This window comes from Rattus norvegicus, chromosome 9 (genome assembly GCF_021556685.1).
Source record: "Rattus norvegicus strain SHRSP/BbbUtx chromosome 9, alternate assembly SHRSP_T2T, whole genome shotgun sequence".
Classification (NCBI taxonomy): Eukaryota; Metazoa; Chordata; class Mammalia; order Rodentia; family Muridae; genus Rattus; species Rattus norvegicus.
Genome location: NC_141542.1, coordinates 121,639,392 through 121,658,119, shown reverse-complemented (window position 1 = coordinate 121,658,119; position 18,728 = coordinate 121,639,392). Strand labels below are relative to the sequence as shown.

At 46.7% G+C, this 18,728-nt stretch overlaps 1 protein-coding gene across 1 annotated transcript in view; it reads left to right on the top strand.

The window, feature by feature from the left end:
- The first annotated feature begins 354 nt into the window (after positions 1-354).
- The window catches only part of Themis3 (thymocyte selection associated family member 3), a 38,027-nt gene continuing 19,653 nt past the window's right edge, over positions 355-18,728 (top strand). The window contains 2 exon segments of the mRNA NM_001433349.1: positions 355-556; positions 1,642-1,776. Of these exon segments, the coding sequence (NP_001420278.1) occupies positions 466-556; positions 1,642-1,776 (226 nt within the window). The 5' untranslated portion in view covers positions 355-465.

The following is an 18,728-nucleotide window of genomic DNA, read 5'->3' as shown; positions in this document are numbered from 1 at the left end:
GGAAGCGCAAGGCCCTGGGTTCTGTCCCCAGCTCTGAAAAAAAAGAACCAAAAAAAAAAAAAAAAAAAAGAACCACCAGGTACTGTCTAGAGGCTCGCCAGAAATGCAGGTGACTAGACCCCACCTTCAGGATCAGAGCCTGCACTGTGACAGGACAGTGATGTCTGTGGTGCTGCCCCGGACTCTCTAATCTAGAAGACCCTCCCAACAAGGCTAGTGAGCCTTTTCAGAAAACCATTCAGCCAAAACAGTCAGGTGCCCTACCCTTCCCAGCCCTTGGTCATTAAGCCAATAAACTTTCTCCCTGGCAAGTTAGTCACTTCCTCCTTTCCCCTGTGATCGTGGCTCACAGTCAGTCATGATCAGGTGGCTGATCACCTTGTCAGGAGAGACCTCTTTTGCTGCCTGTTCACTGCCTTGAGCACTGCTGACCATGTCCTGCCAGACGAAAATAACTCCGGTGCCATGGAGCAAACTTGGGATTCTTACATCAATTCCTTAAATCGGAACTCCTTACCCAGACAAGTGGAGGTGACCGAGGGAAACTATTTTTCAGGTAGGAGAGAGAGGGGTGGCATCTGAGGGGACCAGGAGAAACATAGTCTGCCAAATTCCGAGGAAATGTGGTTGTAAGACTTCAGGGATGGGAGTGGGCGAGGGGGTCCCGTTTCATCTGGATTATGTCGGGAGATGCTAGGCTAAGGGGAATCAGGCGTTATTCCACCAGAGTCATCTGACTGTTAAGAAAAACAATGCCCGCCCTTGTTTCTTTTTAACGTACCGTAACTTAAAGGGGGGGGGGGCAAGAAACCTCTTTCCCAAGATGGTTGAGCATTGGAAAAGAGAGAGAGAAATGTTCTGTTTATGGAAGGCATATATTTACTTGCTAAAGTATTTTTCCTTAGCCATGGGCAAAATGAAATATACCACCTAGCAATGCTCCTTGCTATATGTTGGCATATTTCTGCTGCTTGAAGGGTTATTTTATTTATTTATTTATTTATTTATTTATTTATTTATTTATTATTTGAATTTGACAGGAGGCTGGGAAAGGAAGGAGCTATTCACCAATCTTGCCTAGGAAGAGGGAAACTGTTGTTATTGAGCGGTGAATATTTCTCTCTGCTGAGAAATTACTGCAATCTGACACACGAAGTCTAAGGCAGGGATAAATGCAAGCTGGAAAAATTGCCTTTTGTTGGTTTGATGATAACAAAAAAAAAATCATGTCACACTCTAGGGGTTCCCCTTGGTTAGTGAGGATTCTGCCTGTACAGCAGAGGGCCATCTCTTAGTCTGCATTGTGAGAACACAGGAAAACGGGGCTTACTGCGGGAAATGACAAAGGTGGCCGTAGTGGCCCCTGGGCAAGACGAATCCTGGTGTCTACTCCTGGAAAAAGAATTATTTGGAATATTTTTAACTTCAAAGTGAATTTCCTATAGTGACATACTGAAGAGTCTACCTCCGTAAAAGACATTGAACTACTCAATTAGCGGTCTTGGTCATTTTTCTGTATTCATTAAGAGACCTCCACTCGTCTCGTCTCATATTTAACTAATTTTACTTAGAGCTTTCATTTACCTAGAGAAACATTCAACCTTTGAGGTTTGTTTTCCCATGGCAACTGTTGTCTTTCAGGGTCCCTCGAAAACCTGTCGTTTTCCAAAGGGGATGTCATCACGGTGGTTGACCTGGAACCGATTCTTGTCAGAGCAGAAGTGAAGGACGGTGAGCGAGTTCTGGACTTGGTCGATATACCTCTCGGATACGAAGGTACGGGGTACAGTACACTTCCTTTTCGGCCTTGTGACTCCTCAGAGAACACATGGAAGGTCACTTTTGTCTCCATTTGTCACATGTCAGAGAAGGAAGCCAGGTTGTCAGCTGAACACCGGTGAGTGGAGAAGCAATAGGGAGTTTGCCAGACGCAGGCCAGCAAAGCTGACTGCATCATCCTGTCCCTGGAGCTCGGTTCTCCTGATGGTGTTTGCACCAGCCTGCAAAGCTCTCTACCCCAGCTCCTGCTGTGACCTCAACTCCACGACTGGTGGAAATGAATAGTGGGGGAAATCCTGGGAGTTCTCTCTTGTGCTGGATCTGGTTGATAAGTGTTCCTATGTAAGAGTAGAAGCCAGTTTTAGAAACTTCGGAGAAGACCTCAAAGCCACACACAGACATGATCATCGGAGCTCGATCATGGGGCTGTTTTGGTTTGGTTTCAATACTGAAAGAGGGATAAAGATAACTCCTCTCCTGATTTAAGGAGAGCATATGAGATAAACAAACCACTCTCGTATCCACAGTGGGGTCAGTTAGGAAACATTGAAGAGAGGGGAAGGTGGTGAGCAGAAGGGTGCAGGGCATCACACCCAGGCAACAGAAAGAGGAAGGCAGAGCCTCTAGCAGGAAAGGTTGGGATTTTAGGTACAGACAATGGAGAGCCTCTGTGTGGCTGTTAAAAGCTCAGAGCTCAGGTACTGTGTCTGTCACCTCCAACACAGAGGCAGGGGTGACTCTGCTGGTACTTTGGGGATGCTAAGGCCCCTGACAGACACTCTCTGACCTTGAAAACGGGGAGGATGCCCAGTAGGTGCGGAGGCTGGTGTCAGAGCAGATGGTGCTGACGTCTGAGCAATAATCTTTGGACGCGTATGATGGCTTCCTCATCTATTGAATATTGGAAGACGGGGCTGGAAAGAGGGCCCAGGGGTTAAGAGCACTGGCTGTCCTTGAGTCAGGGGCTAAGTCCCAGGTCTCACACTGTGGCTCACAACCATCAGTAACTCCAGTTCCAGGGCATCCTGTGCCCTCTTCTGTCCTCCCTGGACACCACACAGCACATAGTGCACAGACCTACAGGCAGGCAAAATGCCCATACACATAAAATAACAAAATAAATCTTTTCAAAACATTCATCCACAAAAAAAAAAAAAAAGAGTTGGATTGTTTAAGCCACGGAAGACAACGCTAGTAGCAGCAAGATCCTGCCTGTGGCCTCTCCATTCTAACCATGGGCCCAGGCACTCCCCATCTCTGGGTGTGGACACGCACTTCTGAGTTCTCCCAGAACACAAGCGAAGATGTTCAAGCATGAATCCCTGGAAAAGAAGGAACGAAAATCTCAGCTTTGTTATTCGAGGTTCTGGGCAAGCATTTCTGGGGTCTGGACGGAAGAAGGCTTCTGGAATGTTCCCCAGAGCCCACATTCCCTGGCTGTGCCTACTGACGCAGTCCAAGTTGTCAGTCTGGTCTCATGCGCAAGGCGACACAGCCCCTGCCTTTCTCTTCCCCGTGAGCCCTTTTTCCCAGCTGAGGCCCAGAATGTTCTTATTTAAAACTGTAATTCTTTTAGCTTAAAATGGCAACCTAAACCTCTGGGCAGGCTTTGTGATGGAGCCGCTGCATCTGCCAGGTGATTGGACACCTCCCACCCACCCCACCACCCATGCCCGCCCACGCCCCAAGCAACAGGCCTGCCCAGAACCCAATCCCCGCTTGCCTTCTCCACCATTGCTGTGCACTGTGCCCCAGCCTCACCAGGAAGCAGGACAGAAACTATCCTAACACACCAGACTCTCCCTCCATGAACAGCCAGAAGACACGCCTCCTGGCTCCCAGGTGCAGACTTTGTCCAGGCCAATCAGATTCAGAGACCTGCGGCTCTGGTATCAGAGTGGTGTGGAACCTGCTGAGCTCTAAAGAGCTTATCAGAAGGCAATGGTAACCCTCTCTGCAGGCTCGCGTGTGAGACTGGCGAACAAAGAGAGCGTGAAATGGAGGCACCCGGGGACTAGGCAGCCCCGGCACAGCCACACACCAGGAAAAGCAGGCACAAGGAGGCTGCCCTGGAGCTCTCCCGGTTGGGCCTGTGAGGGGCACAGCTGGCGAGCAGGACAGAAGTGCACTCTTGTTTCTGTTGCGCCTTCTGCTTGCGGGCAGGTGCGGGACGTGACTAACCTATCCATTTGTGACTACTTAGCCAGCTCACCAAGTCACTGATGGGCACACGGTGCTTTAATATTGCCCAGGCAGTGTTCCGAGTGCCAGTCAGGATGATGCCCCGTGGTAATGGCTCCACCGAGTAGAGTTTAGGGAGGAAGCAGCACTCATAACTGCCGTTCTGACGTGGGCCTGTTTCAGATTTCAGTGCAAAAGGTGGACCAGAGAGCAGAGGGCAGCCTTGGGGAAGGCCAGGCAGAGCTGGACACCTGGGGAGTTGCTTCCTTGTCTGCATTCATTCCCTGATTAGCATTCTAACATGCCTCTCTGTTAAGGGTGGCCCAGAGGGTCAGATTAATCAAAGTGGAGAACATTCCTCTTTAAATCGCAATCACAAGCATTATCTGTGTTTTGATATTAATCAATCACCATTGACTACCCTTACTATTTTTACAGCATTTTGGAGAATGGAACAAACACAATCTCAAGCCCTTGCAGGGTCCGTAGCCCCATGCTACAAGGCAGAAATGCTCTCATGTTCAGGATGAAGGGAGGAAGGAGGGCTGGCTGTGTGGTGGGTATTAAAATCGAGTGGGCAGTTTCTGAATAATGCAACATGTGATTTATGACTCTGAGCTAAACACTGGTGCTTCTTAGTTAAGCGTGCCTGCAACAGGGGTCACCCATGTCAACCCGATATCTGGAGATTTCTTAAGGAATACTTGCCCCTCTGCTTACTGGGTACATCAGAGGTGGGGGTGGTGGACCACTGTGTTCGATCCAGCCACATGGCATCTGCGTGTGCACTGGAGAGGTGATCACCGTTTCTCTTCCCAGTTTCAATGTGTAGAGATTTTCCTTAGCATAACAGAAAAAGTGTATGGTTAACAACTACATTCATGTCTGTTGTGCCTACCAGTAGGGTATGCCAAAGAAGCAGAGACAGAAGGTTCATGAGTTTGAGGTCAGAGAAGTGGTTCAGTGGTTAAGAACACTTGCTGCTCTTCCAGGGTGCAAGTTCAGTTCCCAACATCCACTTTGGGTGGCTTACAATCACCTGTAACTCCAGCCCCAGGGAACCCGAGTCTTTTCTTATGGCCTCTTCAGGCATACATGGTACACATGCACACAACAAACCCACTCTCACATTCTGAGCAAAAGAAATAATTCAGTTGAAGGAAGGAAGATTCAAACACCGTCTAGCACAAGACTTCCTAAAGGTCACAGAATATGGGAGGGATTGGTGACAGCATCCTTCCCCTACATGAAGAGGAAAATCTTTAGCTACTCAAATACCATCTATAAAATGGCACATTAGGATATAATTTATATGTATCCCTCCCATCTATTTCAAATCATTTCTAGATTATTTATAATATCCAGCAGAACATACATGTTATGGAAGTGGTTAATCTGGACAAGTTGAATACTAATAATTTTGGTTGTTGTTGTTGTTGTTGTCGTTGTTGTTGTTGTTGTTGTTGTTGTTGTCGTTGTTGTTGTTGTACAGTCTAATTATGTAGACCAGGTTGGCCTTGATCTCACTATCCCCCACCTCACCCTCCTAAATCGTTTTTTCCCCCAAATGTTTTGACCACCTGAAGATACAGAACCTTCAGGTAAGGCGAGCCAGCCATTTTGTTAGCATCTTTTGTTCTGCGAGCTGGGCAAAGGCAGTTACTAGGCATCTACAAGACATAGGTGGAGAGGCGATAAAGTTTAAATTTAAACAGTAGTCTGAGCATCAGAAAGGTTAGCCTTTGAATGTCAAGCCTTGTCATTGCATCCTCGAGGGTGGGAATTCTGACAGGGAGGAAGACAGGCACATAGAAGTGTGGTGCACACAGCATCCAGACACAATCCTGAGCTCTTAATAGCTCCCTCTACCTTCTACAGTTTTCTCCAGAAGCCCACTTCCCAGCCCCAGATCCCAGACCCTGCAGCTTCTTGAAACACAATACCAGAGGTCTCTGCATCCAATTCCATGAGCTGGGTACAGCCCCATCCCAGCAGAGGGAAACCAGAACCTCTGTGGATGACCCAAACTTAGCGAAGTCTACACTCGCCTGGCAGATTCTACCTTGCCCTCGGACCAGGATTTGGACTTACCAAGACCGCTGTGAAGCCAGCCTCATCCTTCTTTCTAGGCTAACATGATGTGGTTAAGTGTCCTTCCTCCCACCCCTCGCAAATGAGGTTTCAGGGACCAATCTCAGACCAACACCATGGCCGGCAGTTGGCAGTCAGCAGATTCTCCCTATGGAGCGGAACCCGGGAATTCATAGGAACCAATTACCAAAGCCCAGGACCGTGGAGCCCAATTGGCATCTGCCCATTTGATTGCCAAGTTCCTTCCCAATTACGGAAATGGAAGATCTGCTGAAAAGTGAACGGACGGTAAAATCAACAATACCCTTATGCAGTCCATTCACCCCTTATCCACCCACAGGTGCCCTCCTATTCTGGTCATTTCAGCATCTGAGTCTCGGGTCCTGCTGGATAACTTTACAGGCAAAAAGATCCGTCGGCTCTCCAATCCTATTTGACTGTCAAAGCCCCTGCCAGGACTCGCAGCAGAGCGAGATACATTTTCTGTTTACTCCCTGAACGCCTTATGTTTTGCTGCTGAGCCCAGAGAGGAGCTTCCTGGAGACTGCTAAGGATCTCAGGCTGACACCTGCGTGCCTTTCTCACTTCTCATTCAGAGCAAAGCGAGGGAGATGGGCGTGGGATGAACGCTCTTGCCATCCCCGTTAGCCCCACTTTAAAATCGCCACGGTTCGCAGAACAGCATTGTCTAAAGCCTCAGGAATCTAGCCCAGCTCCCATTGCAACCACGAGCCATTCTGCCCTGATTGTTCTAACCTAGATGGCCGAGCACTTTTTGCTGCACAGGGAGAAACTAATGAGATGGAGAGCTTTTGGGATGGGAACCTGCTGGCCCACTGCCTAATGCACCATGCCTGGGACCTCTGGGAACCCACCTTCCAGACTACCTCGTGCCTGGTTGCAAAAGAACACGCTTACGTGTCTGTTTGATGCCGATGGGATGTAAGTGGACTGTAAAACAGAACGGCAGGTGAAGGGAGACCCTGCGGGGAAGCAGCTAAATGGCCTCTCCTCTCAGCACATCAGGTATCGGCATCATGACGGGCATCATTACCTACCTGGAGAGTACATCAGGAACCCAGCTGTGGAACCAGGATAGGAAGGCCACAGTGGGGAACCAAGGCCTGGCACTCACGTCGAGAGCCAGGAGTTATGTCTTAGTATTATGAGTCTCGTGGCAGCTGAATTGTGTTATCGATGACGTCGTCAAGGTGAATCCAGATGAACAGAGAACCGGTGACCTCCTCTTCGCTGGACTTGATCACTTAAGTTCAAAGGGGAGAGATTAAAATAAATCAGAAGTCGTTGATAGTAACGTTTGGTAGGCTAAATGAAGATCAAAGGGAAAATGGAGGACAGGTGCCTCGAGCACTGTGGAAGTCTGCAGTAAAGACAAAAGCTTTATCAGGAGCACCCTGTTCGCTTCCTTGACAGAGGGTCCTACGTGTTGACAAATGACTAAATCACAGCTGTGTTTTCCTCTGTGCCTCATTTAGCATGTCTTCCCATCCAGCGGGGCTCTCTGTTGGAGCACGGTAGGCTGGCAACATTGAAGAGAGCAAAAAGGTTTAAAAATCAAATCCTCTCCGCTTTGATTGAGTCGCCGGCTCTTCCGGGAGAAATAGTCAGCAACGCTCCTTGGCTCCACCGCTCTAGCTACTGAATCCCAGGAGACACCGTAGGAGGGTTCTCCCAGTCCCTGTCTCTCACTCACGTTTCTGTCTGCTGGTCTATAAGACAAATAGAGCACTGGGGGTGAGGAGCCACTGCCAAAGCTGCGACTGGTCCCATCTGGAGTGCTGGGGCTCTGTGACAGGGGGTTCGCTTGGCTTCACCAACTTCACTGCCAACCTTCAGTATACCAAGTGCTGCATGTCTGGTCTCCATTCTGGGTGCCATAACCAAAACAAAGGAAGAAACCTGAGCTTCCGTGTAAACCAAACCACCAGCCAGCCACCCCAAGCTCTGCTGAGAAACTGAGGCACGTGGAGGCTTGGGTCAAAGCCAGCAACCCTTCTTCCAGGCTGTTATGTTGCTGTAAACCCTGGAGAGGGCAGCCACAGACAACAGTTAAGAGCCTCCCACCTCAGCGCCAGGGTCATCCCAGCAGCTGATGGAGGATCCAGAGAGTTCTGGTCTACCACAGCCTTTTCAGTCCCCCAGGTTCCAACATCCTCCCAAGTTGAAGAATTCTGCTTCTTTGTGAGCAGTGCTTTAAGTCAGGAACTCACAAACAAGTAAAAAAAGAAAAAAAAATCACCCTTTTTGTGAGACTCCTAACAGTGGGATCGGGGGCTGTCTCTGACACCTTTGCCTGCTTTGGGGATCCTTCCCCTCCTACTGAGTGGCCTCATACATGCTATGCCATGTTTGGTTGATATCCAGGGAGGAAGGCCTGCCTTTTTCTGAACAGACAGAGAGGTGTGGATGGGAGAGGCAGTACATGGGGGGACTGCAGGAGAAGGGGAAGGGGAAACTGCAGTCAGGATATAAAAATATAATAAACAACCAGGCATGCCTAGGCTCTCCATGGTCCTGCAGGCTTCAGCCCAGTTCTGATTACAGCCAAGAGAGGTTTTCCATGCATGGTATTTCTTAGCTGGAAAACAGACACCGTTACTAAACCATCATAGAAGTTTGATTATTGGAACTGAACTCTTTGTTTTCAAGTGTATACTTAGCACAGGGTATTGAGGTGGGGCTCAGTCAGCTGCCTCTCTGAGTCCCTGAACACAAGGACGGGTGTTCATCAGAGGCACCAGGTGATGATGACTGACATTGCTAGGAGACCGTTGGGAAGGCAGATGCTTAACCTTGACTTTAAGTTTGATGGAATCTATAATCTTAGCCTTGGAGAAATATCTCTGGGCCAGGCTGAGGGGAACTACCTGTATGAGGTTAGGTAAGGTAGGAAGATTGAATGTACACGGCTCTACTGTATAGACTGTGGTCCCGGAGAAGGCGAACTAAGCACACAAATCTGTTGCCCTGAGCGCTCTGGCTGCTGCTGAAGATCAGGTTGAGTCCACAGAGGACAGAAGCCATAGAGGCAAAGAAAAAGAAACAAGGGCCTGGGAGAAACACTTTCTGGATTAATCCTGAAGACAATGAGCTTGATTGCTAACTTCCTAGGGGGCAGAACTTGGGGGTGTTGGTGGGTTGAAATGGTGAATAGTGTCCAGGGATATTGCTAAGGTAGTACAGCCAAGGATGCCTCCATTTTCTCTCAGATGGCACACAGTGGGGCCACTCCAGATCATGACAGCATGTTACAGCCAACCGTACTAGCTGGCCCAGGGCACGGTTCTAGCTCCCACATCAGTCTTTCAAACTTGACTGTCTCTTTCCTGTCCAGGCACAGTTATGCCATTTACTGAAGTCACTCTCCCCGTGTACTCGTGTTGCTATCTGTCTCCTCATGGGTGATGGTGTTCACAGTTCCCTGAGAAGGAAACCAAGGTCATTCCCACTCTCTCTCTGACACCCACAGAGCTAAGACATTAGAAATCCATGTGATTCTCTTATGGTATACTGGTGATTAAGTGTGGTGAGTAAGTTCACAAGCAATTCGGCCATCCAGCCTCATGGAGAAGGTATTTGTCGTTGTATAACTGATAGAGCTTGCGTATTTAGCAAGGAGAATGTAACGGTGACTTCCTTTGATTTACCTTAGTACTTGACTCGGTTTCTAGGTTTCTTGTGGTCTCTTGGTTCTTCGTATTTTAGAGTTACTCCAGCATCCTCAATAGCATAGGTGCACAGTTTAAGGTTCATGGGGCTGACACATGATGATGTTATTACAGTGCTTTTCCCTTTTACAACACCTTCCAAAGGGAGGTTGAGAAAAGTCTTTAAGACCACAACCTAATCCTTGTGAGTGAAATTAAAGTGAGTCTGAGAAGAGGCACAACAATCTCTGATTCGTAAATGAAGAGTTCCAGTGGGAAAGGGACAAACAGCAAGCAGCATCCTCCTGCACACTCATGCCAAGCTCATGATACCCAAACGCTGAGTGCAGGCTCACACCCGTGCACAGGACCATGTGATCCTGGGATCATGGGATCATGTGCACAGGAAACTCCAGCCTTGACTACACAAAGATAACATATTCATCCATTTCCCCTAAGTTCACCGGCTTTGTTATTCTGGCAAAATCCCTACACAAAATAAATAAATAAATAAATAAATAAATAAATAAATAAATAAATAAGGGGCAAGAGAGATGGTTCAGCGGTTAAGAGCGCTGACTGCTCTTCCAGAGGTCCTGAGTTCAATTCCCAGCAACCACATGGTGCCTCACAACCATCTGTCATGGGATCTGATGCCCTCTTCTGGTGTGTCTGAGGACAGCCACCATGTACCTATATAAAATAAATAAATAAATTTAAGAAAAAAAAACAGTAAACACGTGGGGTAATATGTTTTAGCTTGATTTGTTCATTCCCCAATGTACACATATTAAAAAGCACTGTGTCATGTCATATAAATGCAGTTTTTATTCAGCAATTCAGAAACAAAAGTAATATTGACCATACAACAGGTCAACAGGCTCTCAAACTATAATGGCTGCAGACGGGCTTCCCGTGTGTTTGCTCCAACCTCAAACCCAACAGATGATTATCTCAGCCTTAGGGAACCTTGCTGTGGAACCATGGCTGTTTGTTAACAGCTGTGGCCAGAGACCCAGCAGCTCCACGCTTTAACTCTGTGGGCCACGGCTCTGTGTAGTTTGCACCATACCTGAGACACTGAAGCCTGAGGAAGTTGGCGGAGGTCAACAGGGGCTTTGGAGTGCAATCGCCCAAGCACCGTGCCACAGCAGCTGCGGATAAGATTCCGTAGTCCCTAATCCATATGTCCTCAGCAGCCCAAGTTCAGCAGTGGACGCTGCAGAGGGGTGGCTGGACGTAGGTCTGCCTATGGTCCTGCTAGGCAAGGTGGAAACACAGGGGGTCTCCTGCAGTCGGAGACCAAAGAAATAAGGGCAAGTTGGGATCTATAGGGCAATAGATGGTCTTGGCTGAGCATCAGAATCCCTGGGGGGCTCTGAAAGCCTGAGGAAGCCTCGCTCTGGAACACCGGATTTAATTAGGCTAAGGTGGGGCTGGGCCTGGCTGGCTGCTAAGACTCCCCAGGTGACTGTAAGAAGCAGGCAGGGCTGAGCATAGCTCAAAGCCACTCTTCTAAAGTGTAGTCCCCCAGCAGCATTCCCCGGTAAAAAATGGTGCTTTCCTGTGCCCAGCTCGGGTTGCTCACCCAGAACACTTCTGTGCCTGGCTGTGCCCTTTAAAAGATTCCAGTATACTCTAAGGTTTGAAAAATCATCAGGTTCAAAGAAATTGTGAAGTGTAAGGAAGGTATTCAGAGCTTGGGGAGGGGCTGGGGGTAGAAGTGACTATGTTGGCGGGGAGAGCTGTTTGGAATCCAGTCACTAAACTTGGAATCTGGGGAACTGTGGTGCAGAGCCGATTCGGGATGATATGGAACTTGCAAAGGCAAAGAGGAGGTTGGGACGCAAGTTTCCCAGAGATGTGTTGGAATAGAGTTGATGAAGAGCAAGAATATTATAGATGCTCTGAGCAAAGGTTAGGGGGTGAGGAGTGGTTGTTCAAAAACTGGTTTGCGGGGCAGCGTTTCGGGCTTTGCTGCATTGTCCCGGGGTCCGTAGTTCCTCGGCCCTGAATGCTCGTCCTGGAGACCTACAAAAGAAAGGAACTACTCCCTTGGGGACACTGCTTTATTTCAGGCATATTGTTTACTTTTCTTGCTGCACAAGGAAGCAAAGAGGGTTTATTTGAGGCAACCATTAGGAAACCATGATGAGTGCTCAGCTCTGTTTCCTTTATATTCCGTCTGGGACTCCAACCCACATTTAGGGTGGGTCTCCCCACCTCCGTTAACCCAGTCTAGAAACTCCATCACAGACATGCCCAGAGGCTTGTCTCTTCAGTGATTCTAGATCCGGTAAATCTGGCAGTCCGTCTTAACTCTAACGCAACCGGTACCCAGCTGCTAGGGTGGTGAGTTGTGGAGAAAGAGGGTGAGGTACTGAGTGTGCCCCAGAGGGAAGGTTCCGGAAGGAAGCAAGAGTCACGGAGCAGAGCGGCGCACAGAGCAGAGATAGCAGAACCACACCCCAGCTCCCCGGCCGCAAAGTTAATCTCTGGGAGTCCCAGTTTCTTCACTAGGACCTTGCTGAGGGCCTGGGGCACAATAGAGGTCACGGCTCGACCGGCAGGCTGCTCGGTCCGGGTTGCTGGAAATTGGAGTTCTTAGCCAGCACTGTCCTCAGTTGCCGGCTGCTGCTGGTCTCCCCAGCCCTTCCTCCCTGTCCAGTCTTCTAACTTAACGTCCTGTGTGAATGTGGACAAAAGCAGACCGTTGCTATGACGGGCCACATCTTCATCAGTAACAAACAGGATGATATCTGCAGGGCAATGGTGAGGTTGAACACTGTAAAGCCCAGCTCCTGCCTCCGCCTGTGCACCATAGGGCTGGTTGTGTTACTGTCATGGCGAACACCTTTACCAGAAGGAGCTTGAGGAAGAATGGTTAATTTCAGCTTACAACTGGAGTCTGTCACTGAGGGAAATCCAGGCGAGAGCTGCAGCAGAGGCCATGGAGGAATCCTACTTACTGTCTTACTTCTACTCCTCTCACGGTTAGCTTTCTTGTGCCCCAGGAGCCCAGGGATGGCCCCGCCCACCGGGAACTGGGTCCTCCCTTATCAGACATCAATCAAGAAAATGCTCACAGATTGCCTACAGGCCAAGCTGATGGAGGTATTTCCTCAACTGAGGTTTCTTCTCAGATGAAGCCAGCTCGTGTCAAGTTGACAAAAGAAGCTGAGAGGCTGATTAAGGGCTTTCCAGGTGAATCAGACAGGAGGAACTGTTAATAGTGAAAATAAAAATCCTACCTTGAAAATTATGATTAGAGCGTCTATTGGAGAATTGATGGAACAAACAAACAAAAAGAGAGAATGCTCCAAAGTTTTAAGTACAGTTTTACTTTCCCTATTTATGTATTCTTTACGGAGCAAAAAATCTGATGCCACCCAGAGGGACAGTGTGAAAACTATGTTTACAGATGGGCTTCCCTGTGGTGTGGATGTACTGTTTGTTAACACTTTTAAGTGGCCTAGTCACAAACTGAAAATACCCCCTTTAATACAACCATCCCCAAGCACAGAACCAGGAGGGGCAGCATTCCTACCTCACTAGGTGAGTCTCTGCCCAGAGATTCCAGTTCCGCCGCAGGGATGGATCATACCTTTGCTGTGGTGACAGCGCCATCTTGTGATCCTTCGCGGAATTAGGGAAGTGGCTGTCCAGGGTCTTCTCAGCGTGCGCCTTCAGAATCTGTGATCTATGAAAGCCATGTCTCCTGCTGGTGCTGTCTAAGTGTGTCTAGGGCTCTTCTACAGCGAGAGAGGAGAGGGTGAGTTTGAGAAGTAACAAGCATCTTCAACTCTGGGAAATGTCTCTGGCTTAAGGAAAGACATGTTCATCTGTCTGAGTTCTACAGAACCAATTTATCTCCTGGGGGAAAAAAGCTATCTAGCCTTTTCTTTGTGGTAAGAGAACAGTAGCGATGGGTATAAGGCCTTTAGAGTCCTCGGCGGTACTCGGAGCCTGAAGCCGGCTACCTCTGGGAACAGGAATCTCAAGAGAATCTGCCAGCGCGAGCCACACTTTATGTTTCTGTCAGACAGTGTAGGTCAATGTCGGTGTCTTGAATGCAATATTTATAGGCCTCCCGCTTGCCCGGCATTATCTTGTTTTCAGGAAGACATACACCGCGCTGTCTGAGGACACATTCTGTGGCCTTTAGATTTGATGAGCTCCAGTTTGAATGACAGCTGAGTTTGTTAATTATGACTGCTGTGTTCCCCGGGAGAAAATCTAATAAAAAGCTTTATTGATCCACTTTCAAAGGAGAGGCATGGTAACTTCTAGAAACACGGAATGAGCTTCCTATTCTCCGGCAGAGACGACCAGGAACAACTTGAGAAGCGCAATACCTCCGCGGGTAGACTCGATGGTCACGGGACTTCTGATGAACTTGATAAAGATTCTGCATTTGATATAAGTGCCTGGAAAGAAATTCAGCCGCCCTTGTTAGAGATGGGTTAGGTGTCCCTGACCTAGGGAACAGGCTGTCCCTGACTGGTCTACGTCAGTGACATTACTTTGGCCGCATAGACCTATGACAGTCTCGTCTCCCCTATAAGTGTACATTGTACTCTGATTACAAGCAACAGGTGTTCGTTACATAAAATTGGAATAGCGCAGTTGCCAAAAAAACTCCTGGTGGGAGTTTGCAGCCTGGTTCCAGGCCTTTGTTCATTTGTTTGGCTTTGTTTCTAGTGGGAAGTTTTGTTTCTTCTGTAGATTAGTTACCCTACCCCCTCCTAGATTTTGCTTCTGCAGTAGCACGTAAACTACTTTGAGCCAATTAATTGATTCCATTATATGTGTATATACATGTATATATCTAAGTAATGGAATATATACATATATAACGGAATAAATTCATTATAAATAAAATTATAAATAATAAAATAAATATATGAAATAAATAAAATGAGAAAATAATTTTTAAAGTATGTATTATATGTGATTATGATATATGATATAAATTATATATAATACACATGATATAAAATTTATTTATTTTAAAATTTAATTTTATATTATATATTTTATTATATATGTGTGTATATATATAAAATATATTGTATATATATATATATATATATATATATATATATATATATATACACTAGAAAAATCCAGAGACAAATAGTGCCTAACTTTGAAGTTGCATGTGACTCCTGGTAGTATGCTGACCTCTTCTCCCATCCCTGCCCAGGATGTAAATCACTTTCAGCCCCAGCTTGGCCATGTCACCCACCTACTAGTGAGCCACCAGCTGCCTGAGTTATCAGATTAAATGTCACAGTCTCCCGGTGCTGAATTTTAACTGGCCTTATTTCCCTAATGGTCTCAAAACACAAGAGTAACTTTAATGGGCCAATGAGAAGCTACAAAATGTTTCTTTTTAGTGAAAGGTAAAAATATAAAAACATATTACATATGTGTGTGTGATATAACATGAGAAAGACACAGTATCCATGTAACTCTTCTTGTAGTAAACTGCTGTAATCATTCGGTGTTGTGATTAATCATTTCTGTCATGTGGGTCTAGATTGTGCTGTCTTCCCATGGAGCCAAAACCAACAGTGACCTGAACCATGAACTAAACCCCAAACACCGAGATGAAATAAGCGTGTCCTTCTTATGAGATGATTGATACAGTAATACCAAGCTGCCTGATGGTTCACGATTCCAGGGTTCTACTCCCAAACATGTCTTCTGTTGGCAAAGGGGATTGGTGTAAATAGGTCAAATTCAGGTCTGAATAGCAGACGTCACCTTATTTCTCACTAACATTACAACATAGTATCAAACCAAACTCTTTATAAAGACAAAGTGTACACAGGCATATGTGACTACTTACATCGCTTTAGAGAGATCCCCAAAAGACAACGGGTTAACTAAGACCGTGTCTTCTTCCCAGCCACTATCAGTAACACTGCTACGCCTGCCTTTGTAGGAGCTCTCCCTAAGGGTCAAATTGTTGCCTGGGGCCATGGTCCCAGAGGTAAAACGACTGCACTAAAGGGCACAGAGATCTTGTGCCTTCTGCTTCCCCTCCAGAAGGAGGTACCCATCAACAGTCCCATCGTGCTGTTGAGAAAGCACCTGCATCCTCAGCCTGGGTGCGCACCCCACCCCACCCCCGCCTGTGCTCAGGGCTCAAGCTGTCTGACGGGGCTCCACACTGAGCCTGGCATCCAAGCTCAAATCTCTAAACTTCCTCTGGCGTTTACCCTTGCGCCACTAAGACAATGAGCACAGGAACAGTCTCCCGTTTAATTCCTGCTCATCCTCATCCTCTTCCACAGGCAGCCCAGGTTTGCCCGCAGCCAGATCCCATCCTTCCACACTTCCCTGAGTCTCCAGAGGCCTGAAGGTTGACAAAGCAGCGTGGGTTTTGCTTTCTTTCTTTTCCTATTAGGTTGGAACTCCGGCCTCACTTCCTAGGCATACAGGCTCTCTCCCCTGCGCCATGCCCCAACAATCACTCTTAATTGTCTGATTTCCCATCTTTTAGCCTGTGGCGGGCCAGGCACTGGATAATCCTCGGAGCCTGACTCTGTAGGAACTGATTCCGTCTCTTTAAGTTAAGATGGAATGGATCAATTTTAAAATGTGAGTGTTTAGGGCAGGCAAGATGGCGCCATGGTTAAGAACACTGGCTGTTCTTAAAAAGGATCCATGTTCCATTCCCAGAACCCACATGGTAGCATAGTACGCCCTCTTCTGGCCTCAGTGGTCACTGCAGACATGCAGTGCACAGATATATGTGTAGGCAAACAGCCACACATTTTTAAAAATGCTAGAAAAACTGATGTGAGCACTTTAAAGAAGGGCATTCAGTAAACTGCTTTGAATTATCTTTATGTGAACTAATATACCAATCCTCCTTGCTCTCTCTTCTTCCCCTTCCTCCCTCTCTTCCTCTTTCTTTCCCTTTCCATGCAGTTACACATACATATACATACATACACACATACATACACACATACACACATACACACACATACACACATACATATACATACATATACATACATATGCACATACATATATACATACACATATGCACAAATATACATACACACATACACATACACACATACATATATACATACATATACATACATGCATACATACACGCATACATATACATACATATACATACATATGCATGTACATATATACATACACATACACACAAACACACATACACATACATATATGCATACATATACATACAATACATATATACATATACACATGTATACATGCACACACATACATATACATACATATATGCATACACACAAGTACACATATACATACATATACACACATGCATACATATGTACACATACATACATACACATACACATACACAAACACACACATATACTTCTTTCTCTACCCCAGTTCTAACTCCTTAAAACAACGACTTTACTAGATCTTCCTGCTTTGTCTCTATATTTCTAAGTAAAATGCATTCTTTGGTTTCCACTTGGATTTGTTCAAGGACCCCCTGTGAATACTAAATTCTACAGATACCCAAGTGCTTTATATACAGTGCACAGGATTTGCATATATATATTAAATATATTTGCATATATATTTGTATATAGTGCACATGACAAGGATATATTATATATAATATATATGTTAAATTGCCTCTAGGTGACTTGCACTACTTGACACAATGTAAATACTGAGAATCATAGTTGCACTGTGTCGTTTAGGGAATATTAAGAAATAAAGTCTGTGCATGTTCAGCACAGATGCAATGTTTTCCCAGGTATGTTCAGTCCTCAGTGGAGTCCTCAGTCATCAGAGGGAACTGGCAGGTATGGAGGGCCACCACACTGGCCTTCTTGGTTTCTGTCCCACTTCAAGATAGTTTCTGTTATAGAAGGCAGAGATGTGGATCTCTTTATCTTCCTACCCTAGTCCAGGGGGATGCTCCCATGCACACATACACACACACACACACACACACACACACACACACACACACACACACACACACAGGATTTACATAGTTACAACTCAGTTACTCACAGCTGAAGCCTGTAGTAGAATAGTTAAATCACTCTTCTTTTGTAAATTTATTTATGCGGGAGGGTCTTACTGTGTATCCCAAGCTAGCCTAGAATTCATTATGTAGCCCAGGTTGACCTTGAATTCATGATTCTCTTGCCTCGGCCTCTAGAGTACTAGGGTGCCTGATGGTCAAGCTCATTTGCTTTGGTTTTCTTTGTATCGTCTTTTGTATCTTTGTATCCTCAGGTTATCTGCTGTTTCGATGCCCAGTCTGTTCAAATGCCTCAGACTGGTCAAGTTTTGTCTCCTTCCCTAGTCCTCCTCATTGTAATGAAGCCCTCTCCCAACCCCAGCTTCTTTCCTGGTCCCTCCTCACACCTCTCCCAACCCAGGCCTCTTCCATGGTTCTGTCCTCACAGGCCTATACTTCTCTCCCTGGTTTCTTCATGGCCTACTCCCTAGTTGGTCAAGAGACATCTAGTAGCTTTCTTAGAAAATAATGTAGAAAGAGCAAAATTTGAGCCTTATGCATGTAAAAACCCTCTTTGCTAAAACCAGCACTGAGCCCACCCTTATGGTTCCAACCACCCCTCATCACTCCCAAAGGCCCAACCTTCAAATACCACTCGAAGATCAAGACAGCAGTTAAGTTCCCCACACCTGAAATTTGGGGGCACCTATTCAAGCCATAGCAGCCCCTGTGCAGATTTTCGGTGAGTGGGTGGAGTGAGACAAGGCTGAGCAGAGCCTACTGAAGTGACTTGACACTGCCCTGGACTTGGTAGAAATGGCTCCCTTAAAGAGAAATGGATGGACTCAAGATCACCCAGAACTTAGTGATACGTTTGATAATGGCCTGAGTCCTGGCTTCTGACTTAAGAGGAAGTGGGGGAATCACGTGTTTACTTCCAAAGGAAGGGGCGGAGGGGAAAGAACTCGTTTGAGGGTGAGGTTGGGAGTCAAGGCTTTCAGTTTGCA